General features: G+C 43.5%; 1 protein-coding gene across 1 annotated transcript in view; it reads left to right on the forward strand.

Moving 5' to 3' along the window:
• LOC132892686 (alpha-2-macroglobulin-like) overlaps nucleotides 1–26,586 on the forward strand; it is a 110,358-nt gene that overhangs the window by 54,785 nt on the left and 28,987 nt on the right. Inside the window, exons 17-25 of the mRNA XM_060930998.1 lie at nucleotides 1,694–1,838; nucleotides 1,917–2,142; nucleotides 2,658–2,784; nucleotides 6,931–7,052; nucleotides 10,196–10,247; nucleotides 10,595–10,675; nucleotides 13,874–14,050; nucleotides 14,507–14,588; nucleotides 24,916–25,072. Of these exons, the coding sequence (XP_060786981.1) occupies nucleotides 1,694–1,838; nucleotides 1,917–2,142; nucleotides 2,658–2,784; nucleotides 6,931–7,052; nucleotides 10,196–10,247; nucleotides 10,595–10,675; nucleotides 13,874–14,050; nucleotides 14,507–14,588; nucleotides 24,916–25,072 (1,169 nt within the window). The remainder of the gene's footprint in view (nucleotides 1–1,693; nucleotides 1,839–1,916; nucleotides 2,143–2,657; nucleotides 2,785–6,930; nucleotides 7,053–10,195; nucleotides 10,248–10,594; nucleotides 10,676–13,873; nucleotides 14,051–14,506; nucleotides 14,589–24,915; nucleotides 25,073–26,586) is intronic.

Genomic DNA, 26,586 nt, shown 5'->3' on the forward strand with positions numbered 1-26,586 from the left:
TCTTTAGTCCGAATGACACGGCGTCCCTGATTTCCATAAAGAACTTCAAATTTTGATTCGTCTAACCACAGAACAGTTTTCCACTTTGCCACAGTCCATTTTAAATGAGCCTTGGCCCAGAGAAGATGTCTGCGCTTCTGGATCGTGTTTAGATACGGCTTCTTCTTTGAACTATAGAGTTTTAGCTGGCAACGGCGGATGGCACGGTGAATTGTGTTCACAGATAATGTTCTCTGGAAATATTCCTGAGCCCATTTTGTGATTTCCAATACAGAAGCATGCCTGTACATGTTGCAGTGCCGTCTAAGGGCCCGAAGATCACAGGCACCCAGTAAGGTTTTCTGGCCTTGACCCTTACGCACAGAGATTCTTCCAGATTCTCTGAATCTTTTGATGATATTATGCACTGTAGATGATGATATGTTCAAACTCTTTGCAATTTTACACTGTCGAACTCCTTTCTGATATTGCTCCACTATTTGTTGGCGCAGAATTAGGGGGATTGGTGATCCTCTTCCCAGCTTTACTTCTGAGAGCCGCTGCCACTCCAAGATGCTCTTTTTATACCCAGTCATGTTAATGACCTATTGCCAATTGACCTAATGAGTTGCAATTTGGTCCTCCAGCTGTTCCTTTTTTGTACCTTTAACTTTTCCAGCCTCTTATTGCCCCTGTCCCAACTTTTTTGAGATGTGTTGCTGTCATGAAATTTCAAATGAGCCAATATTTGGCATGAAATTTCAAAATGTCTCACTTTCAACATTTGATATGTTGTCTATGTTCTATTGTGAATACAATATCAGTTTTTGAGATTTGTAAATTATTGTATTCAGTTTTTATTTACAATTTGTACTTTGTCCCAACTTTTTTGGAATCGGGGTTGTACAGGGTCGCAGGCAAGCTGGAGCCTATCCCAGCTGACTACGGGCGAAAGGCGGGGTACACCCTGGACAAGTCTCCAGGTCATCACAGGGCTGACACATAGACACAGACAACCATTCACACTCACATTCACACCTACGGTCAATTTAGAGTCACCAGTTAACCTAACCTGCATGTCTTTGGACTGTGGGGGAAACCGGAGCACCCGGAGGAAACCCACGCAGACACGGGGAGAACATGCAAACTCCACACAGAAAGGCCCTCGCTGGCCCTGGGGCTCGAACCCGGACCTTCTTGCTGTGAGGCGACAGCGCTAACCACTACACCACCGTGTCGCCCCTGCCAAATTCATAGGCATCCACAATCTTTTTTTTCTGAGATCCTGAGAGAGCTGTTTAGAGCTTGGCATGTTGACACCACACACTTCAATAGCAAAGAGAACACCAGATCTGAGATGTCAGGTTTAAATAAGACGGGTTGCATCTGCGCCTCCACCTGCAGGAGGTTCTAATCAATGGCACCTAATCTGGAACACCTGAGTTTCATGTTATGGACTTGAAAGTGTGATAAATGTAAGGGTGTACTTACTTTTTTCCAGGGTGTCCTTACTTTTTTGACTGATTTTTTAATTTAAATTATGAAAATGGCTAAAAATGTCAATTTTATGCGCCATTTGTTAGAGTATATCACCTTTATCTGCAGGTGCTATATCAAAGGGAGGGAAATGTTTGCTTGTTGAGAAAAGTCTACTATTTCCATGGGAGGTACTTATTTTTTTCACATGACTGCATCCACATTTGAGTCACAACAGCTGTACCCATGTCCACATCCACTGTCTTCTTCCTGTCCACTGAAGCATCCGACCAGCCATCTACAACCCAATCAGAAGCCAAAACAGTTGTTTCCATCCGCAGTTTTTTCCCAGAGACGTGGATTTGGGATCTTGTTCCAGTCAGGTGTGTATACTGTTATAAATGGATTTTCTGTTTTTTTTTTCAGTCTTTGTTATTGATTTGTTGCTATTTCCTCTACAGTCAATCTGGAACGATTGCCATTAATAAAACAGTTCCAGACTCCATCACTACATGGCAGGCTGGTGCATTTTGTACATCACCTGATGGATTTGGAGTCGCCCCGATAGCTGAGGTCACTGCCTTCCAGCCTTTCTTTGTGAGTCTCACCATGCCAAGCTCCATCATCCGAGGAGAAGCGTTCACACTCAAAGCCACTGTCTTCAACTATCTCCAAAGCTGTATGATGGTGAGAAGATATTTTTGGGCTGATTAAGTTAAGTTTTCTCAAATCAAGTATTCCTTTCTCACATGCAGTATGTGTAGTATTCCATCACAGCATTAAGAGAACATAACATTCAGATGGGTTTAAATTTCCTTAAAATTTCTACAAACACAAGTTTGCCAGCTTACTAACTTTGTTGCTAGTTTTGATAAATTAAACCCCTTCAGTGATTTTATTTTTAAAAGTAGCTTAGCAACAATTCTGACTTTTTTTTTTACTAATCACCATTGTTTCCAATGATTAATCACTGATCAAAATAATTATTCTATTTAGCAGATTTGTATTCAGAAAAACATCTTCATGTAACAAGCTTTGATATACAAATGATCATGATGCCTCCATGAATATGCAAATTACCCTAACCTATTTCATTCCCTGAATAGAATCAGTAACACTGGTGACACAGGGTTTTCTTTCATAAGGATCAACCGAGGAAAAAGTTGGTTGAGTTGATGGAATGAAAACTCTGTGTGTTAAAGGTGAAGGTGACTTTGGCCGACTCACATCAGTTCTTCGCAGAAATTCACAGTAAATGCATAGAGATACAATGTCTGTGTGCTGCTGAGAGCTGGACCTTCTCCTGGACCATCACACCTCTGGTTCTTGGTATGTCTAACTTTTCAACTTAATGCTGTCATAGAAGTTTGTAACTCAAAAATAGCCAAAAAATATACTTACATGAAAGAATTTGCCTAAAACACTTTTATTGTACAGAACCAATACAAGCGTGAGTGAATCTCAGGAGTACACTGAAGTCTGAACTCTTGTTAACAGTTTTTAAGTCAGGTTCCTTTTTGGGAGACCCTCCCCAGGACCACCCACAGACCACCCCAAAACAAAATGGCAGATCCGATCATTGTAAAAGGGGTTTCTTTGACTTCTGATTGGCTAAAACATTCCTGCTATTTTTCAAAAGAAAACAAACATACTTGAGTTTTTGTTAAAAACTCTGATGTCCATAATTATAACACAAGATTAAAGAATAATATTCATATCTTAAAAATAAATTCAAAATCAAAACACAGGACTTTTGCTTTTTCAGTTGCCATGTTATATAATTCTCTGCCTGACTATGTTAAAAAACTCTGAGACTATGAAGAAATTTAGAATGAACTATTGGAAACATTTTTCTGCGATGTAGATACAAATTATATTCATTATTAATCATAGTATGTTTGTCTCACTACATTGTATATTACTTATTTTATATTAGTTATATATTTTCCAAATTTAATAATGTAGATATAGATTATTAGCATAAGTTTATACACATCTCCAATGAAAACCAGTGTCAAGTGGTGGATCTTGTGTTTAATAAAGCTATCTATCTATCTATCTATCTATCTATCTATCTATCTATCTATCTATCTATCTATCTGTCTATCTATCTGTCTGTCTGTCTGTCTGTCTGTCTGTCTAGCATTTACCATATGGCCTTCTAAAGGTTTTACTACTTAATGATGAATCTGTGTTTGTCATGCAAAATTTCTTAATTTCCCTGAGGGAGCCCTCCCAAAGGGATCAATAAAGTTTTATCTAATCTAATCTAAAATGCCTTTACAATGATAATCAGTGGTGGATATTGCAAGATGATCACATTGTAGAGAAGTGAGAGAACAGTCACCTTATCCTGCCTTGAATCCAGGTCTACAGCATGCCAAACCTGCACCCTGACCACAACACCAAAGAGTATGATATGGCAGTCACAGCACATACTCAACTGTAGTGACGGGCACGCCATCACACTGCCCTCCCCTTTGGGAGGTGCACCTGTGTGCTTCACACACACAGGCATCCTTCACAGGGCACATACCTCCAGTGGCCTCCCAGCGAGCCATCCCACTTCTGACACCATCTGTAGTGAAGCAAGAGAACAGTCACCTTATCCTGCCTTGAACCCAAGTCTACAGGGTACCAAACCTACACCCTGATCCCAACACCAAAGAGCCGGGCTTGTTGGTATGGCAGTCAGAGCACATACTCTACTGTAGTGACGGGCACTCCGTCACACACACATACATTAAGTCCTCTAAATATTTAAACTCTGTGTACTTAGGCTCAGCTTAAGGAGCTTGATGTTTAAATACTTCCCAAGTGTATCAATCATAAATTAATGCTAAATAATACACCAATTTCACCATGCTCTCAAAAAATTGTAGCACGCTAAAACAGTTTGCATGTGTGTGTGTGTGTGTGTGTGTGTACTGTATGTGTCCCCAGCATGTGACTGGAGGTGTGAGGCCCATAAAATATTGAAATGGGAGAGCAGTCTTTCGAATCTAGTTTGATCAACAATGGATTAAAAAGATAACTGTAGCTAGAGACAGATCTTCACATCTTTTGGCACTTCTAGAGACAAAGTCTATGGGAATCCCAACACATTCTGAAATGCTAAACCAAAAGCTAGAGACAAAATTCTCTCACAATGCTCACTGAAAATGATATGATAGGAACATGATCTTTGTCATATTACCAAAGCAGGAACAGTTAAAATAGCTATAGTTAAAATAACTGTGTCCTCTATGTGAAAAAAAGCAGAGTGAAGTAATAGACATTTTACAGTTTACTAAGAGGAACTTCTTGTTAATGTGTGACAGAGTCCTTTAAAGCAAATAAAATTTGACCAATGTAGATTTACTTACATAAACACACAATGTTAAATGCAATAACGTGTCTTTTTTATATTTTTGATCAGAAGACAGATTCTGATTTCTGACTTTTGCATGATTACAGGGTTAGCACCTTGAGTAGGTCAGTGCCCAGTGAGTGCCCATGAGAAACTCATGTCCATAAGGATAAAATTGTAATTTTTATCCCCCACTGGCTGAAAGGCCTGAAGGGGGATTATGTCGTGGCAATGTCCATCCGTCCGTCTGTCCGTCCCAGGAAGGGTGCTCACGTTCTGAAATCAACTCCTCTCACAATTTTTCTAGGAATTTCACGAAACTTGGCAGGATTCTTTGTTATATGTCAGTAATATGCATATTGCAATTTCATTAAATTTGTTCACATTTTACCAGAGTTACAGCCCTTGATTAACAAAATTACAATTTAACAATTTCATGAGAGTGTGTTTTCCTTCTGAAATCAACTCCTCTCACAATTTGTGGAGGAATTTCATGAAACTTGACAAGAGGCATTGGTATATGTCGGTACTACACATATTGTAATTTTGTTCAATTTGGTCACATTTTACCAGAGTTACAGCCTTTCCATCCATTTGTCCATCCATCCGTCTGTCCATCCCGGGAAGGGTGCTCACCTTCTGAAATCAACTCCTCTCACAATTTTTGGAGAAATTTCACGAAACTTGACAGGATTCTTTGTTACATATCGGTAATACGCATATTGTAATTTCGTTAAATTCAGTCCTATTTTACCAGCGTTATCGTAGAGTTGCCAGTGGGGAATATTGTGCTCTCAGAGCACTCTTGTTAATTTTATTCTTTAATAAGAACACCTGTACACCTGCCCATTTAAGCAGTTATCCAATCAGCCAATCATGTTGCAGAAATATGATGCATATGATCATGCAGATAGAGCTCCAGTTTGTTCACATCAAACATCAAAATGAAGAAAAAGTGTAATCTCTGTGACTTTAACTGTAGAGAAAATCCCAAGAGATCAGCAGTTTCTGAAATGCTCAAACCAACCCATCTGGCGCCAACAACCATGTCATAGTTAAAGTCCCAGAGATCAGACTTTTTCTTCATTCTGCTGTTTGATGTGAATATTAACACAGCTCTTGACCTGTATCTGTGTGATTTTATGCATTGTGCTGCTGCCACATAATTGGATGATTGTATAACTGCATAAATGCACAAGTGTATAGGCATTCCTATTAAAATGAAGTGTGTGTGTGTGTGTGTGTGTGTGTGTGTGTGTGTGTGTGTGTGTGTGTGTGTGTGTGAAGTCAAGTTTATTTGTATAGTACTTTTAACAACAGACATTTTCTGAAAGCAGCTTTACAGAAAATTAAAGGCTTTAAACATGAGCTAATTTTATCCCTAATTTATCCCCAATGATGAAGCCTGTGGTGATGTTGGCAAGGAAAAACTTCCTCAGATGACATGAGGAAGAAACCTTGGGAGGAACAGACTCAAAAGGGAACCCATCCTCATCTGGGTGATAACAGATAGCATGATTATAAATAACATGCTTCTATAACTGTCCTATAGAGTCATGAAGTACAATTGTGTAACCAGGAAGTTCATTATAGTTTTAACATGAAGTCTGTTTTGTTGAAGTTATCAACTGTTCATTGATGGATACTTGAGTGCAAAACTGTTCATGACAACTGCAGTCCTAAAGTTATCATGTCAGTTGTAGCCTCAGCCATCATAGCAAAACTGTAAGTGTCCAGAATCATCTAAGTGCAACTTTCAACTGTCCATATGGGGCCCTCCTCCACAGGAGCGCTGTGATGAGACTCCAGGCAAACGTAGGGCATCAGGATGGATCAGGCAGGTCTGAGGAGCAGAAAGCATCACTGGTGTCTCAGGATTGATGTGGAACTCGACAGAGACAGACAGAGGGAAGAGACTGGGGGATGGGGGGGGGGGTTAGGTATGCCCAATGTCACCTAATCGTGAAGAACAAGATACATTTTACACTGAGTGCAAACTGGGACTCCAGCAAAACTAACTATGACAGTATAACTAAAAGGGAGAGCCAACACAGTCATGATGGAGACCTGGGACATAAAGCAACAACCACTACCCCATCAACAAAACGTGTGTGTGTGTGTTATAGGGGAGGTGAGCATCAGTGTGACAGCAGAAGCCATTCACTCATCGATTCTCTGTGGGACGAGTAAAGCTTCTGTTCCAGAGAAAGGACACATCGACACAGTCATTAAAACACTGCAAGTGAAGGTGATTACATTATTACTTATAATAATAATAATAATAATAATAATAATAATAATAATAATAATAATTAAAGCCGCTAGCGGCCTTGACGGGCCCTCGCACGTGTGGTTCCACAACCCAGGACATTCCGCCACCCAACAAAACAATCACATGTCATATATTCATCAGATGTTCAAAGGTGATGTGCATGTTGCAAATTCCATGACTGCTTGACGGATGAGATAGACAGACAAAGACTGTAAGTGTGTGTGTGTGTGTGTTTCTGTGATGTGAAAATGTACATTTATATATGAACAAAACTATACATGTGTCTCCTCCTTATCATTATCTCACACTGTAACCTTAAGTCATCTCAGCTTTCCTATGTCTGCTGTGTGTGTGTGTGTGTGTGTGTGTAGATGCAGAGTTTTCATATGTCTGCAACAAAATGCACAATGATGGCAGGTCACTAATATATAGATTTAGGCACTGCTTAAAAGCGGAGCTCCCATCTGTTTCTGGGTTGTAGAATTTTCTTTTCTCCTAGCCAGGCTCTTTTGTTTTATCTCTTTACTGGCTCGCACTGACCACTAGGCGGTGTGTATGACTGGTAATTACTAACACTGACCACTAGGCGGTGTGTATGACTGGTAATTACTAACACTGACCACTAGGTGGTGTGTATGACTGGTAATTACTAACACTGACCACTAGGCGGTGTGTATGATTGGTGGTACACGTACACGGACAAACCACAAAAAATCGACTGCAAAAAATGGGTTTACCATTTTTTCTTAGGTATGGTGCGCCGCTGGAGCTCCGCTATTATTGTGTGTGTGTGTGTGTGTGTCAGAGGGAGAGAGAGAGAGAGAGAGAAAGTGTGTGTGTGAAAGAGAGTGTGCTCACAGATGTTGCGTGTGCATGTGAGTGCATACTTGTGAGAGAGTATATGTGTGTATGCATAAATATGCATACCGTATGACTGTGAGTGTGTGTATGAGTGTGCACAGAATTGTATATGTTATATCATCAGACTCATCTCATCTCATTATCTCTAGCTGCTTTATCCTTCTACAGGGTCGCAGGCAAGTTGGAGCCTATCCCAGCTGACTACGGGCAAAAGGCGGGGTACACCCTGGACAAGTCGCCAGGTCATCACAGGGCTGACACATAGACACAGACAACCATTCACACTCACATTCACACCTACGGTCAATTTAGAGTCACCAGTTAACCTAACCTGCATGTCTTTGGACTGTGAGGGAAACCGGAGTACCCGGAGGAAACCCACGCGGACACGGGGAGAACATGCAAACTCCACACAGAAAGGCCCTCACCGGCCCCGGGGCTCGAACCCAGGACCTTCTTGCTGTGAGGCGACAGTGCTAACCACTACACCACCGTGCCGCCCATCATCAGACTCATGATATCCAATATTTTGTAAAGTTTCAGATCAATCCATCAATGAATTGAACATTTTTCCCCGTTTCCTGCTTGGCCAGATGGTGGCGCTGTGCTAGGCATCTGAATTACACATGTGAATATAATCACAATCATAATACACAATATTTTGTAAAGTGTCAGATCAATCAGTTAAGGCATTGCCAATTTCTGGCACATTTCCTGCTTGGCCAGGTGGTGTAAGAAGTGTCCGACCATACAGTCAATGACACGTTTCCTGTTTATGTCGCAAGATATTAAAATAATGCCATTTCAACATATTACAAGATATCATAAATCCCTTTGCAATTTAATATCAGTGACATCTTGGCATCACGTATAACAAATTTCACATGAATCTCATGAACCGTCTAGGAGGAGCATGTTAAAATTCATCATGTGTCAAGACACACATTCAAAACCCTATTCTTTCCTTGACCAGTTGGTGGCGCTATGCCAGACAGGCCCATAACAGCTAAAGAGAATCAGAATCAGAATCATATTACAAGATATCAAGTTCAACATTCAGCAATATCTTGGCATATTATATGTTATAATATTTCAACACATTACAACATATCAAAAATCCCTTAGCAATTCAACTTCAGCAATACCTAACGGTGCTCCGGTCCTAATAATAATAATGATTAATTTTGCAGCTAGGGACCACTGACAGGACACATTAGATTTAAGTGTTTTGGTTTTTTTTAGATTTAATTATTAAGTTTTGAATAAAATCCAATTCAATTCAAGTGACCAGTCAAACAGACTCATGACAATAAGAACTCGATAAATAATAACCTTTGATAATGATGGGTTGAGAAACATTACATGTTTATAAGCAGTTGTCTAAATGCTCATGAAAAAAAACAGATCTTGGACACTTTTACTCATAAAAATCTGGTACCTTAGAGGTCAGAACTACATAGAATTGATTTTGTAATATTTGGAAAATTACCTAAGCAGATGCAAAATCCAACTCTAAATATGAGGAACATTAACATGACAATGTAATTTGCAGCCCTTTTATTGATGCTGTAATTGTGATTATTTCAGTCAGGTCAGCTCTATGCTGGTGAGGAGGGTGGCATGTCACCCAGCAGGAACAAAAATAAGACCTGTCAAAGGGAGGATGAGCTTCTCATTTGCCAACGGCCAATATGCAGCAGGCACCGTGGAGTGCTTGGGGCACAGTTGGACAGACTCAATCTTGTGGCCATCCACTGCATCCTGCTTTATCTCCAGCCGTCTCAACCGTGTCCTGCCACTGGGTTAAGATGATTCAGGACAAGAGAGTGAGGCTGATGAAATGTGCAACTCTCCCTCACTATAATCAAATTTTACTGCACAATTCATGACTTTATTCACCTCCATTAAAGTTTCTCTCAAGCACTGCCACATAAACTCTGACACTTGGGAACAACTAGCCCTTGACCGCTTAGCTTTGCGTGATGCAATCCACAAAGGTGTCACATGTTATGAGAGGGAAAGAATAAGCATTGCTATCCAAAAACATCAAATACGTAAAGAGAAGCAACTACTCCAACTCCCTACTGCTCCAGATACATTACATGTCTTTCCATATTGTCATCATACATTTCGTGCCCGGATTGGCCTTATCAGCCATCTATAGACTCACAATCTATGAAGTCATGCTCATCTTCGTCTACGAAGGAGGAAACACAATTGTGATTATAATTGTAATTTTATTCTGCTCCCATTTTCAGGCTGAAGGAATCAAACAGTATAAAGCTGAAAATAAGCTTCTCTGCCCATCAGGTCAGAAACATACCTTATTCAATCACCACGCTTATACACACCTGATACCTACAAGTACAGAGAGTTTTTAGATAAAAAGCACATTTTAATTTTGACTATTGATTATCAATCAGTTCTGTTGGATTTGTGCTGGAACTGAATTTTAGAAGAAGCTGGATCTCCTGGAACAGGTTTCAGGGCCTTTGCCAGGGCAGGGATTCATAATTCCAGTCTTGGAATTTCAGTGCAATATAGTTTATGATTTTAATGCTCAAAAATAACTGTATCAGGTGGAAGTAAGGGACACAGCAGTGGCTCTGTACAGTTTATACCAACTTTTTGCCTTGTTTCTCTATCTCTGTTAAAAGGTGGAGTTAAGGAGATGGTCTCACTAACCCTGCCCGATGTATTTGTGAATGGTTCAGCCATGGCTTCAGTCTCTGTGCTGGGTGAGTCATAATACTATTTTGATTTCATGAATTTAAATCATTCTGGTGTATATATTATAGAACAAACTAAGAAATCACCTAAATTTTTTGTTAAATCAGCATCTCTATATATGGCAACCATTTAATTCCAGTGTCTTTGCTGGAATTCCAACACAAGCACACATCATTTTACTTAATGAGGTACTGATTAGATGATCATCTGAACCAAATCTTATTTAATGAAGAAAAGTATAAAAACCACTGCTGTGGTCATAACTATCCTCTTGCAATAGGTCCAGTTTGGATGGCAAAAACAGTGCTAGTATTACCTTAAATTTAATTGCAATACAAAAATACGGTATCTATTCGTCATACCAAAAGATTTAAAAAGAAAGGTTTTGAGTGAGAAAAAGAAGGGTTCAGTTCTGGCTTTACTGGCAGAGGGACACAGTGAGTGTCAGGCTGCTTCCATCCTCAAAATTTCAAAGATGGCAGTTCATAAGAACAAGGTCAAGCAGCAGACATTGGGGACAACAAAGTTACAGACTGGCAGAGGATGAAAATGACTCCACCGACTGGGATGATCGTCAACTCCTTCAAATGTCACTCAATAACCGTAGGATGACATCGAGTGACCTACAAAAAGAATGGCAAATGGTAGCTGGGGTTAAATGCATGGCAAGCACAGTTCAAAACAGGCTCCTCTGGGTTGGGTTGAAGTCATGCAAAGCTAGAAAAAAGCTCTTCATCAATGAGAAGCAAAGAAGAGCCAGGCTGGGGTTTGCTCAAGACTATCAGGACTGGATTATAGAGGACTGGAGTAAGGGCATCTTCTCTGAAGAGTCCAATTTTCAGCTTCCCCCATCACCTGCTCATCTAATGGTTAGACGGAGACCTGGAGAAGCCTACAAGCCAGTGTCTCACACTTATTGTGAAATTTGGTGGAGGATTGGTGATGATCTGGGGGTGCTTCAGCAGGGCTAGAATGGGGCAGATTTGTGTTTGTGAAGGACACATGAATCAAGCCATGTACAAGGTTATCCTGGGAAAAAAAAAAAAAACTTGCATCCTTCTGCTCTGACAATGTTCCCTAACTCTGAGGATTGGGTTTTCCAGCAGTGTTCCATGCCACACAGCTAGGTCAATCAAGGTGTGGATGGAGGATCACAAGATCAGGAACCTGTCATGGCCAACCCAATCTCCAGACGTGAACCCCATTGAAAACCTCTGGAATGTGATCAAGAGGAAGACGGATGGTCACAAGCCATCAAACAAAGCTGAGCTGGTTGAATTTTTGCACCAGGAGGGGCATAAAGTCACCCAAGAGCAACATGAAAGACTGGTGTAGAGCATGCCAAGATGCATGAAAGCTGTGATTAAATGTCATGGTTATTCCACCAAATATTGATTTCTGAACTCATCCCAAGTTCAAACATTAGCATTGTGTTATTTAAAATTGAATATGATCTTGATTTCTTTGCATCATTCAAGGTCTGAAAACACTTCATCTTTATTATTATTATTATTATTATTATTATTATTATTATTATTATTATTATTATTTTGACCAGTTGTCATTTTCTGCAATTAAATGCTCTAAGTGACAATATTTTTATGGGGAATTTGAAGGAAATGTCAGTATTTTATGGAATAAAACAAAAATGTTCATGTTCCTGGAACACATACCTATAAATTGTGAAAACCCTGGCATCAAGACAAGCTTATACATGAGGTAAATAATGTGTGAAGATGATATTGTGATACATTGAACTTTAAATTGTATGAAAAGATCAACAAAACTTTCCTTTTTATCTTTTTTTGTTCAAGTTCTTGATTAAACTTTAAATGATTTATCATCAGCAATTGCTAATATTCCCATCAAATTGCAATACTTTGAATACTTACCTTTGAAATGAAAACCTTCAGTAAGTTATAAACCAAATGATCTTTGAGTTCCTCTAGAGAGACAAACTAAAGAATGCTGGGCATCATTTTCTAAGGGCCCGTTTACACGAGGACGCTGTCGGGTAAAAACGACTAAATATTTTATCAGAAGTGCCTTTCGTTTACACGAGGACGGCGTTTCCGAGGCTGAAAAACAGATAAAATTGAAAACGCCTTCCAAAGTGGATAAGTTTAAAAACGGCCCCCGTTGCGTATCCGTCTAAACTACCCAATACGCGAAACTCTGCTCGGATCTGCTCACGTCGGGTACACGTTTACGTCATACATGTGTCATATACTGCACATGCCAGCCCGGGAAGTAAGAAAGTAAGTAAAAAAGTAAGAGCATGTCTGATTACATCGATCCAACGAACCTTCAAGCTGCTCTGTGTTTTAATGCAGTAGATGTGTTTTCCTGCTCACCCGCCCAGCTGGAGCTCCTCAGTTTGGTGTCGCCAAGTTACACACACAGGCACGCGCGCACACGCGTGTGCGTGCATGCGCGCGCCGCCTATTCAAGCCGCTCGTGAAACCATAAACCTGAGACTGAAAACAAAACTAGCAGCCGAACGGGTTTATTTTGCTGAGACGGACACTGCCTTTTCTCTTCTTCACCGAAACAAGAGTGAGTGTTACTTAATAAAGGCAGATTAAAAGAGTTTCGGTTTGCTCCTGCTCCTCCCTCGAGCACTACAGTACCTCAGCCGGACCGGTGTTCTGTAAAGTTATCCTAGCAAGTTCTCATACAGACCGTTTTATTATTCAAAACAAGTCATTACAAATTATTTGACTCGGCCAAAGACTCGACCAATACGCACAAAACATAAAAATCGGCAAATGCGTGAAATTCTCACCGATTTTCTATCAGCCCAGCTGATCGGTGGGACAAAACTACTGTTGAATTTTCCTACCCTCCTGGATTTCGCGCATGCGTAGTAAGCTTGGTAGGATAACTTAACAGAACAGCGGCGCAGATGTGCAGATCAGAAAAGACGGAAGACGTTGCGCATGCGTGCAGACATAGCGGAGACATTTATGCGTCACCGTATAGACGCAGATTTCCTCCTTGAAAATGGTTGTGTAGATGCGGAAAAAAGTGAGAACGAAAACTGACTTTTGCGTTTTTGTTTTATACCGTCCCCGTGTAAAGTGGGCCTAAGAGTGCATGATATGCACAATATTCTCATGACATGCTTTTGGAACACCTAATAATCACAATCCAATCAAAACTAAAGAAAAATGAAAGAACATTATGCTAACATTGTTTCTCTGCAGGAGATCTGATGGGCCGAGCTCTACAGAACCTGGCGAGTCTCCTGGCAATGCCGTATGACTGTGGAGAGCAGAACATTTTACGTTTCGCCCCCAACATCTATATCCTGGACTACCTGAAAAGCACCAACCAGCTCACACCTGAGATCAGGAAAAAAGCTCAGAACTGCCTCCGGAGCGGTGAGGACTCTTTACAAGACAGAACATCTCTGTAGATTTGAGGATTAGAGCAAGTGCACAAAATGAAAGATAAGGCCATTTATAAATGTACAGATGAGTGCAAAATGCTCAGCTGTTATCTAACACTGAGCATGTGGTATGTCCCATTGTGGGGGTGATCAGCAAGTAGCCTTCTGATACGTCTGGGGTAATGCATTTTAATATTTTACTGTTAAGTATTAACATTATTTAGTATGTACTGTACATTTTGTCTTTACTTTCTGATGGAATAGAAAATCTTTATAAAGGGACTCCAAATACCTTCCACTTACCATCTACTAAATCCCCAAACCCCTCTGCTTCTCAGGGATTTAATGGTTTGGTAGAGACTTATCTGGCGGTTGGGAATCGGCAATAACTAAACTAGGATAAAATGAGGTTCTATATGTCCTCTTTTGTGTATCATCTCCTGCACAGGGTATCAGAGACAACTCAACTACAGACACAATGATGGATCTTACAGTGCTTTTGGGATGAGCGATAAATCAGGAAACACATGGTGAGTCTCAGAGAAAACAGATTAAATAGGAAACTAAACAACTCAAGATTTTTTTAAACATATTTATATATAAACTCTCATCTCATCTCATTATCTCTAGCCACTTTATCCTGTTCTACAGGGTCGCAGGCGAGCTGGAGCCTATCCCAGCTGACTACGGGCGAAAGGCGGGGTACACCCTGGACAAGTCGCCAGGTCATCACAGGGCTGACACATAGACATAGACAACCATTCACACTCACATTCACACCTACGCTCAATTTAGAGTCACCAGTTAACCTAACCTGCATGTCTTTGGACTGTGGGGGAAACCGGAGCACCCGGAGGAAACCCACGCGGACACGGGGAGAACATGCAAACTCCGCACAGAAAGGCCCTCGCCGGCCATGGGGCTTGAACCCGGACCTTCTTGCTGTGAGGCGACAGTGCTAACCACTACACCACTTGTTAGGACTAGGACTGTTTTGGCCTCTAGAGGCCGCTGTTATTTCCTTTTCATGTCGTGTTTATTTTGGCCTCTAGAGGCCGCCACTGTTCCTGTGTTTTGTGTTTGTGTTAATTGCCTAATTATCTTCACCTGTGTCCTTAATTAGTTTGTCTATTTATACCCCTGAGTTCAGTCCTCTTGTCACGGAGTCTTTGTGCTGTTATGTTTATCTCCAGTTTCCTTTGTACTGTGTTTTTTGATCTTCTTAGCTTTTGTATTTTTGCACCTTGCTTTTCTTTTGGATTATACTCTTTGGTTTTTTTTTGTCTTTTGTTTTGCCCTGTATATAGTGTATATAGTTTAAATAAACCTTTTGATTCTTTTTCTACTTCCGCCTCACGCCTCTGCATTTGAGTCATCCCCCTGGTGGCCTAGTGGGGGTTTGCTGGATTATCACACCAACGAACCAGGTTCGAATCCCAGCAAAACCCTAACAGAAAGACTCCGTCATGACCGACTCAGCAGAGGCTGCTTCAACTGTCTACCCGGCCAACCTTCAGGGAATTATGGCAGCTTTGACACGCTTCGGAGCGACCATGGACGCTCATGGACGTACGCTCACCAGCCAACGTGAGGCCCTCGCTCGCCACGAGGAACTGCTTCAGCAAATTGGGAAAACCCTGGCACAGCTGACATCTCTGCCTGCATCTCCTGCTCCTGATCCAGTTCCCGCTCCTGCTCCAGTGCCTCCTGCAATGCTGCCTTCTTCACCTCGCGAACCCAGCCTTCCTGCACCACAGAGGTATGACGGCAAGCACAGTGAGTGCCGAGAGTTCCTTACCCAGTGTCAACTCACCTTTGAGCTTCAGCCTACCACCTACACTACGGATCGCCGCAAGATTGCCTTTGTGATCACCTTATTAGCTGGTAAGGCGCGAGCCTGGGCTACTGCTATCTGGCAAAGACAGGGACCTGAGTGCTTTGATTTCCAGCTGTTTTCTGAAGAGATGCTTCGGGTCTTCGATCAGGCAGACATCAGTACCGACGCAGCCCGAAAGCTCATGTCCATCCGGCAAGGAGGAAGCGTCGCAGATTACGCCATCTCGTTCCGAACACTCGCAGCAGTAAGTGGATGGAACGAGACTGCCCTGGTGTCAGCCTTCCACCATGGTCTGTCTGACCCCATCAAGGACGGTCTGGCCTCTATTGGATGCCCAAGTGACCTCGAAACCCTCATCTCACATGCTATTCGTCTGGACAACAGGATGAGAGAACACCACCAAGCCTTGAGCCCCCCCAGCCTCCCTACCTCTACCTGGAGACCGTCTACCTCCTTCAGTGACTGTCCAGAACCCATGCAAGTGGGTCGTACTCGCCTCTCCGCATCTGAGAGGGAGCGCAGAAGGAGGGACAAGTGCTGCATCTACTGTGGCAAGCCTGGTCACTTCCGAGCATCATGTCCCGAACTCTTGGGAAAAGGACCGCCCCGTCCAGCCGAGGGAGGGTTGTGACGGGGCCTACCCTCTCTCCCGGACTCCCTGGCCAAGGAATCTACATCCCGGTCTCCATCTCCTGGGGTGAGTCTGTCCACTCTTGTCAAGCTTTGATAGACTCAGGGGCGGCTGGGAACTTTATGGATATTCACTTCGCCCAAAGCATCAATATTCCGACTGCACCTCTTGAAGTCCCACTGTCTGTGTCTGCCCTCGATGGCCAAGCGTTAGGTGATGGAAGAGTCACCCAAGTTACTTCTCCAGTTTTCCTCCAGTCTCAAGGTCACAAGGAAGAAATATCCCTGCACCTGATTCCTTCACCTGAGTTCCCAGTTATTCTAGGCCTTCCTTGGCTTACTCGCCACAACCCTCGCATAGACTGGGTAACAAGCCAGGTTGTGGAATGGGGCCCTGCATGCCATGCCTCTTGTCTGCTCTCTAGCTCTCCTGTGTCTCCTGCCGAGCCCCCTGATCTCACTGAGTTATCTCAAGTTCCCACAGAGTACTGGGATCTCAAGGAGGTATTCAGCAAGAGCAGGGCCGCCGTTCTTCCTCCGCACCGGGCCTACGACTGTGCCATCGACTTGCTCCCTGGGACTACCCCTCCTCGTGGCAGACTGTTTTCACTCTCTCAGCCAGAACGCAAGGCCATGGAGGAATACCTCAAAGATGCCCTGGTCTCTGGGTTTATTCGACCCTCCACTTCACCTGCTGGAGCCGGCTTCTTCTTTGTCGGCAAGAAGGATGGGGGGCTCCGACCATGTATTGATTACAGGGGCCTGAATAAGATCACTGTGCGCAACCGATATCCCCTTCCGCTGATGTCCACAGCTTTCGACCTGCTCCAAGGCGCCACCGTCTTCACCAAGTTGGACCTACGGAACGCATACCACCTCATCCGTATCCGACAGGGAGACGAGTGGAAGACTGCCTTTAACACCCCGTCTGGGCACTACGAATACCAGGTGATGCCCTTCGGACTCACCAACGCACCAGCTGTTTTTCAGGCCCTAATCAACGACGTCTTAAGGGACATGATTAACCTATACGTTTTTGTCTACCTCGACGACATCCTTATCTTTTCCAAGACCGTGCAGGAGCACCGCCACCATGTCCGCCAGGTTCTCCAGAGGCTGCTACAGAACAATCTGTTCGCCAAGGCCCAGAAATGCGAATTTCATGTTCCCGAGGTCTCCTTTCTGGGATTTATTGTACGGACAGGCCAACTCCAAATGGACCCTGCCAAGACCCTGGCCGTCCGGGATTGGCCTACTCCCAAGTCCGTTAAGGAGGTTCAGCGGTTCTTAGGATTCGCTAACTTCTACCGCAAGTTCATCAGGAACTTCAGTTCTGTGGCAGCACCCATGTCTGACCTCACCAAAGGGACAGGTGGATCTTATGGCTGGTCTCCTCAGGCAGAAAAGGCGTTCAAAGACCTCAAGGACCGCTTCTGCACGGCACCCATTCTGGTTCTCCCGGACACCTCCCAACCATTCATCGTGGAGGTGGACGCCTCGGACAGTGGTGTCGGCGCGGTGCTCTCTCAACGTTCGGAAGGAAAGCTGCACCCCTGCGCTTACTTCTCCCACCGCCTGAGTCCTGCTGAGTCCCGGTACGATGTGGGGGATCGAGAACTGCTAGCGGTCAAACTGGCCCTTGAGGAGTGGAGGCACTGGCTGGAGGGAGCACAACATCCATTCCTGGTTTGGACTGACCACAAGAACCTGGAGTACCTCCAGCAAGCCAAGAGACTGAACCCTCGACAGGCTAGGTGGGCCCTGTTTTTCAGTCGGTTTGACTTCACCCTCTCATACCGCCCCGGCTCCAAGAACACCAAACCTGACGCACTGTCCAGACTGTTCTCTGCCACTAACAGGGAGAATGAAGTCGGGCCTATTATCCCTGTGTCCCGGATTGTGGCCCCTGTCCGCTGGGGTATTGAGGAGGCTGTCCGACGAGCCCAACGCCAGGACCCCGGTCCTGGGACGGGGCCACCAGGCCTCTTGTACGTCCCACATCAAGCCCGGGCCAAGGTTCTCCAGTGGGGTCACTCTTCCCCTCTCACCGCCCACCCGGGAGCTCGGAGGACCCTGGACTTCCTGAAAAGACGCTTCTGGTGGCCTAACATGGAGAAGGAAGTAAGGTCATTTGTCCTGTCCTGTGAGGTTTGCACCAGAACCAAGAACCCACGACAGCGTCCCCAGGGTCTCCTGCATCCTCTGACCATTCCCCGGCGTCCCTGGTCCCACGTGGCAGTCGACTTTATCACGGGTCTCCCTGAGTCACAAGGTAACACGGTCATTTTGGTCTTAGTTGACAGATTCTCCAAGGCCTGCCGCTTCATACCACTGTGCAAACTCCCCTCTGCTCTTGAAACTGCGAAACTTTTGTTTAATCATGTCTTCCGAGTCTTTGGTCTTCCACAGGACATCGTCTCAGACCGAGGGCCCCAGTTCTCCTCCCGAGTGTGGCACGGGTTCTGCAAGGTCATCGGAGCCACTGCCAGCCTCTCCTCTGGGTTTCACCCACAGTCCAATGGTCAGACGGAGAGGCTCAACCAGGACCTGGAAACCACCCTGCGAGGCCTGGCTATGGATAACCCGACATCGTGGAGCACCTGGCTGCCATGGGCGGAGTACGCCCACAACACCCTGCAGTCATCGGCCACCAAGCTGTCGCCATTCCAGTGCCAATTCGGGTTCCAGCCACCTCTGTTCCCGGACCAGGAGGAGGACGCGGGGGTGCCCTCGGTCAACCAATATGTGAGACGGTGTCGCAAGACCTGGAGCAAGGTCAGGAAGACCCTCATACAGACCTCCAGAACCAACCAGACTCAGGCCAACCGCCATAGAAGACCTGCACACGCTTTCCGCCCTGGGCAGCGTGTTTGGCTGTCCACTAAGGACCTTCCACTGCGGGTGGAGAACCGCAAGCTTGCTCCTCGCTACATTGGCCCCTTCAAGGTGGTGCGCAGGGTGAACCCTGTCTCCTACCGGCTCCAGTTGCCCCGGACTCTGAGGATCAACCCCACTTTCCATGTTTCCCTGTTACGGCCCGTACTGACGTCTACGTATGCCCCTGCCCCTAGGAACCCCCCACCCCCCCGCATCTTCCAGGGGCAGACTGTGTTCACTGTGAATCGCCTGCTTGACTCCCGCCGGGTCCGCGGCGGGTTGCAATATCTGGTGGACTGGGAGGGCTATGGTCCTGAGGAGCGCTGCTGGGTTCCTGCTCGGGATGTCCTTGATAAAGAACTATGTCGGGACTTCCATTCGGCCCATCCGGATCGCCCTGGGAACGTCAGGAGACGCTCCTAGAGGGGGGGGTCCTGTTAGGACTAGGACTGTTTTGGCCTCTAGAGGCCGCTGTTATTTCCTTTTCATGTCGTGTTTATTTTGGCCTCTAGAGGCCGCCACTGTTCCTGTGTTTTGTGTTTGTGTTAATTGCCTAATTATCTTCACCTGTGTCCTTAATTAGTTTGTCTATTTATACCCCTGAGTTCAGTCCTCTTGTCACGGAGTCTTTGTGCTGTTATGTTTATCTCCAGTTTCCTTTGTACTGTGTTTTTTGATCTTCTTAGCTTTTGTATTTTTGCACCTTGCTTTTCTTTTGGATTATACTCTTTGGTTTTTTTTTGTCTTTTGTTTTGCCCTGTATATAGTGTATATAGTTTAAATAAACCTTTTGATTCTTTTTCTACTTCCGCCTCACGCCTCTGCATTTGAGTCATCCCCCTGGTGGCCTAGTGGGGGTTTGCTGGATTATCACACCAACGAACCAGGTTCGAATCCCAGCAAAACCCTAACACCACTGTGCCACCCCTATATATAAAGTATGTATATAAAATACTTAGACATTCAGCAAGAAAACAAAGTATAGCACAAATGGAGCAGGGATTTTAAGCCTAATTGTAGAAATATTTAGAGATTTTATCTGAGAAAAAAAAAAAAACATGCACAGTAAGCTCACCGTGACATACAGTAAAAATGGAAACAGCACCAAAGTGTTTCATTCCTCTTATGCCACAACAATTTACCAACAATTACAATTTTATTCATCAAATAACACATCATCCTATTTTTCCATTTATTGTTATGGTTGACGTTGTGGGACATCCAAGAAACAAGGTACTTCCTGTTCTGTTCTCAAGTACATTATAGCAGCTATAAATAAACATCCCCATGTTTCACAGTTCAGTAGTCAGTTGGATGTAGTTGCAAGTAAAATCTTTAATCACAACACAAATTATAAAGCAAAGGTGTAGTTGGGGGGGTGGGGAGCAAGGGTTGATCCATAGCAGTGGTTCCTGGATCAGGGCCCTGTACTACGAACGGAGGTTAACCTACCCAGAAGTAACCCAGGGTTCCCCCGCTAAACCGGGGTTGACAAAACCTGGTTATCTTGTTTGGGGTTAAACGGTACTACGACGCCAGTTATGAAGTTGATTTGTTGAACCTGGTTTAACCTAATCAGGGTTAATGCGCGTTCATGTTAAAGGGGAGGTTATCAGCGCAAATCACCACTGTTCACAATGGCACGGTCGCCGTACTTCACGGAGGAAGAATGCGCTGTCATAATGCAAAGCTACGAGGAGTTCAAAACAACATTAAGAGCAAAATCTAACACAGCGGCTGCCAGTAAGGAGCGGCAAGCATGTTGGCAACGAATTGCCGATCGGGTAAATGCGCAAGTACATTCTCCCTTCTACATGTTCCAGAACAGAAGTATAGGATGAGAGAAAGCTTCATGATCAATCACAAGTCACAGAAAATGGTCCTTCGACGTGGCCCCAGTCATATATAGCTTGTTTAATGTCCGAAAAATCCTGAATAAAATTTGGTATGGTAAATTCATGGAGTAGCCTACTTAAGCTGATATGTGCACAGAGTCACATGAATTAGGATGACTGACTGTTCAGTCCCTTTGACTAAGTTGGTGTATGTCCTGTGAACATTTCAGAGGCAACAGCAGTGCCAAACGCACCTGGCAACAGGTGAAAATGAAATATAAAAACATCATTCATAATGGTGTGTGTGCGCGTGCAAGCAAGCATTCATTTGCCTTTTATTTATTCAAGTTTTATCTGTTTGCCTAATAGTTCAAATTGTTTTGTATATAGTTTATAATGTTGTTGTGTGATATTAATGATAATATTGTGGGAAAACTACTTTGCACGGACGTTCATTTAATTTATTCTATCGTCATTTTGTTTGTTCTATTTTTGTGTATTTTATTTATTTATCTGTTTGTCTAGTTGTATCTATTTTTCTAATAATAATATTTTTTGCATTAATAGTTTGTTTTTTCCTATTAAAATAATCTTGTGTTCTTGTTATAACTTTATCTATTTATCTGACTGTTTAGTTGTATCTGTTTTTGTTACAATTTCAATATTTTTAATATAGAAAGTTTGTTTTTTTCTATTAAAATGTTCTTGTGTGATAACTAGTTCTTGTGTTATATTTATTGTAGTTGTATCTATTTTGTATCTCAGACTTAAATATTTTTGTAAAACAAGTGTTTTTCTATAAAATATTCTTGCGTTCTTGTTAACTATGTTCTTGAGTGGGTTCTTTTTTTTTTTTTTTTACAGAAAAGCCATTCTGCATGGACATTCATTGAAGCCCTCATTGTTTTTTAATGGTTATTTATGAGCGTTTAGGGGTTACAATAATGTAAGTCTAGGTTGCTTTATATAAAAGGTATGTCCAGAAACATTGATGTTACTGTCTAAGCAGAGGGATCTGGCTTCTTTAGACGCTGTCTTCTTAAAACTGAATAAATATTTAAAAAGAGCCAAATGAGCCAGTCTTTTGAACGGCTCTTTTCAAAGAACGGATCACAAAGATGCGATCAAAGAGCCATAAATCCCATCTCTAATCTGCGCTCCAATATCGCACGGGTCATCCAGGTACGCTGGCATTGTCTCTAGAGGAAATGTCGGTGGAGAGGTGGTGTTTAAAAAGGGTGTGGTTAATTGGAAACCTCGGGTTAACCAAGAACATAACCTGAGATGAGCAGGTTTGAGATGCAGCGTAAGTTGCCATGGCAGCATACCTCGGTTTGAACATAGCCAACTTTCGTAGTATGGGTTAATCGGGAAGTTACGCTGCACGTGATCAAGTTACTCTCGAAGTTACCCTGGTAAACCAGAAAACCCGCTTCGTAGTACAGGGCCCAGCACTGAAGCTGATTGTTAGACTCTGTGCTAGAATCAGAATCAACCAATCAGAATCCAGAATTAAACAGCACTTGCCACTTCTGCAGTAGTTGTCCAATCATCTGATACCTCTTCACCCAATGTCTGTATCACTACATCCCTAAATTCTAACTTACAATCTTCCTCCCTGAACTTTGATCATTTGATTTTTGGTTTAACTTTCTCTTTCTACTTCTTCTTTACCTCTAAGATCATCCTTCCAACCACCATCCAATGATCCTTAGCTAGACTCTCCCCTGCTATCACTTTGCAGTCTCAAGTCTCCTTCAGATTGTATCTCCGACATAAAGTATAGTTCACCTATATATAACACCTTCCTCCACTCTTATGTCACTCTATGCTCTTCTTTCTTCTTAGTGTGTACTCACCACAGTCATTTCCATCGACTTTGCAAAAATCCACCACCATCTGCCCTTCCACTTTTCTCTGCTTCACTCCATATGTACCCATCAACTCCTCATCACCACATTCCCTTCTCCAACATGCCCATTTAGGTCTGCTCCAATCATCACACTCTCCTTTTTTGGTATACATTACATTACATTACATTACATTACAGCCATTTAGCAGATGCTTTTATCCAAAGTGAAATACCCAGAGCAGCCTGGGGAGCACTTGGGGGTTAGATGCCTTGCTCAAGGGCACTTCAGCCATTCCTGCTGGTCCAGGGAATAAAACCGGTGACCTTTTGGTCCCAAAGCTCTTTCTCACTTTCAACCACTTCATCCAGCTCACTCCAGAATTCTTCTTTCTCTTCCATCTCGCACCCCACTTGAGGGACATATGCACTGACAATATTCATCATCACCCTGTTGATTTCCAGCTTCACACTCATCACTCTGTCACTCACTCTCTTTACCTCCAACACACTGTTTACACTTACGGTATACATCATTTCTCCTCCCATCCACACCATGATAGAAAAGCTTGAAACCACCTCTGATGTTTCTGGCCTTAATTCCTTTCCACTTTGTTTATTGTACACACATTATGTCGGTCTTTCTCCTCTCCATCATATCTGCCAGTTCTCTTCCTTTATCAGTCATAGTGCCAACATTTAACGTTCCAACCATCAGTTTCACCCTCCTGCCTTTTCTACTCTTGCATTTCTTCTGAATTTGCCTTCCACCACTCTTTCTTCTCCTTTTCCCACCAGTAGCATAGTCTCCCCTGGTACCCTGCTGGGAAATAATTCCAGTGGTAGCCATTGTTAGCCCAGGCCTTGACCAATCCGGAATGAAAGTCCTCTTCTTCATCATGCGCATAGTTGATTTGGCATGAGTTTTATAGTGGATGCCTTTCCTGATGCAACCATTTATCTGGGCTTGGGACTGGCACTAAGAATGCACTGGCTAAGAATGCACTGGTTTGTGCACTGCAGTGGCTGGGTTACCATGGAGGATGCCGCTGCTCGCCTGAAGTTTGCCAAAGAGCACCTTGACAGTCCACAATGCTACAAGGAAAATGTTTTTGTGGACTGATGAAATGAAGGTTGAATTATTAAGGAAGAACACATTACACTGTGTATGGTGTAAAGAAGGTAGATGAAAACATCATCCTAATGGTGAAGTACAGTGGAGGCTGGTTTGGGGCTGGTTTGCTGCCTTGAGGCCTGGACAGTTTGCCACCATTGAGGGGAACATGGATTACCAAGTATATCAAGGTATCCTACAGGATAATGTCAGGGTGGCTATCACCTGAAGCTCAGTAGAAGTTGGGTGAAGCAGCAAAGCAGCAAGACAATGCCTTTCACATAGGGCATCCTAAGAATATGGCTGAACTGAAGCAGTTCTGTAAAGAAGAATGGTCTAAAGTTCCTCCTGAACATTGTGCAGGTCTGATTCGCAGCTACAGGAAAAGGTGGTTTGACCAGTTATTAAATCCAAGGTTTCACTTACTTTTTCCACAAGCACTGTGAATGTTTAATGGGTATGTTCAATAGACATGAAAGATTATAACTGTTTGTGTGTTATTAGTTAAAACAGATTGTTTGTTCATTATTGTAACTTAGATGAAGATTAGACTATATGTGAAAAAAATATTCATAAATGCAGGTAATTCCCAAGGGTTCAGTTACTTTTTCTTGCCACTGTAGAAGAATAAGAGAATATAAAAGAGTCCTGCTATGTATTTTTTTACCTCCAAATAAAGACTTGTTATCTGGAACTGCTGTGTTTGTGTCCTCAGGCTGACTGCGATCGTGGTGAAGTCTTTCGGACATGCGAAGCGATACATCTATATAGATCAGGTGCATGTGGTTCGGGCAAAGACCTGGCTCAGTAAACAGCAGAAGGCTAATGGATGCTTTACCTCAGTGGGACAACTCTTCCAGAGCAACATGAAGGTCTGCAGACCAGTCTGAGTCCAATACCACATACCATTTGTTAACCTTAAAGTTGTTGCTAAAGAAGGCAACTGGACTTGCTTGAAATCCTTGAAGATGTTTCACCTCTCATTTGAAAGGCTTCTTCAGTTCTGTCTGACTAGTGGGAAGTTTCAGGTATTTATCCTCTAATGGACCAAAAACAACCCTAAGGAGACAACTGAATACACATCCACACCAAGACTCAACTGACTTCAACAACTCACATGATGGGCAAAGAGAGCCAATGACCCACAGATCACCCTAACAACCCTCTAGGATGTTAACACTGTTCACTCCTGGCCTCCAGTGACCCTAACACCTACAGGATGACTGAGCAGATCAATGACCCATGTGACCTCAACGACTCTCCTTAGGGTTTCTTTTGGTCCACTAGAGGATAAATACCTGAAACTTCCCACTAGTCAGACAGAACTGAAGAAGCCTTTCAGATGAGAGGTGGAATGTCTTCAAGTATTTTGAGCAAGTCCAGTTGCCTTCTATAGCACCTATGGACAACTTTAAGGTTGACAAACGGGATGTGGTATTGGACACAGATATTTTCATGATCACCACGTTTTATTTATTTAGAATGACATTTAATGTTCATGAATCAAATTACTTCTAAGTGGGTGGCACAGTGGTGTAGTGGTTAGCACTGTTGCCTCACAGCAAGAATGTTCTGGGTTTGAGCCCAGTGGCCAACAGGGGCCTTTCTGTGTGGAGTTTGCATGTTCTCCCCGTGTCTGTGTGGGTTTCCTCTGGTTTCCCCCACAGTCCAAAGACATGAGGTTTGGCTAACTGGTTACTCTAAGTTGTCCATAAGTATGAATGTGTGTGTGAACAGTTGTTTCCCAAGCCTGGCAATGGGAAGGTTGCAGCAGGAAGGGCATCTGGCCTATAACTTTTTTTTTTCGTTTCTGTTTCCGGTTGAGAGTACGTCGTGCGCGTTCTGGCTGCCGCTTCTCACCGGAGCTCTTATTTTATTTCTTTTTCTATTTTTTTTCTTTCCTGTGTGTTTGTGTAGTTTGATGTTTGTTTGAGTGTTTTGTCCGCCGGTTGTGGTGTAGCTCCAGACCCAGCTTTGGGCGTCGGTTCCCTCCAGGCCATGGTTCGCTGTGGGTGATGCCTGCACTCCCAGCTGTGGACTACAGTGAGCCTGTTGCTCAATTTACATTGTGGTTGTCCAGCGCTCTGTGCTTTAACGCTTGGCGTGATGTTCCGAGCGATGTTGCTCGGTGGCGTCGCGGCGGCTGTGCAGGCGGTTTGGGACACACCAGCGCTCTGCGTGGCGGAGCTTCTCTGCTTGCTGTGTGGATCCACGGCGTGGTGTTCGAGCGATGTTGCTGACGGCGTCATGGCGGTGGTGCTGGAGATGTGGGACTTGTTTTCATGTGCCTTTTGGTGGGACTGTGGCTGCTACACCACGGGAATTACATCCTGACCCCTACTTGGTGGACTTTTTACTTTTTATTTTTTTATTATATTTTTATTTA

The sequence above is a fragment of the Neoarius graeffei genome, chromosome 10, assembly GCF_027579695.1.
Source record: "Neoarius graeffei isolate fNeoGra1 chromosome 10, fNeoGra1.pri, whole genome shotgun sequence".
NCBI lineage: Eukaryota > Metazoa > Chordata > Actinopteri > Siluriformes > Ariidae > Neoarius > Neoarius graeffei.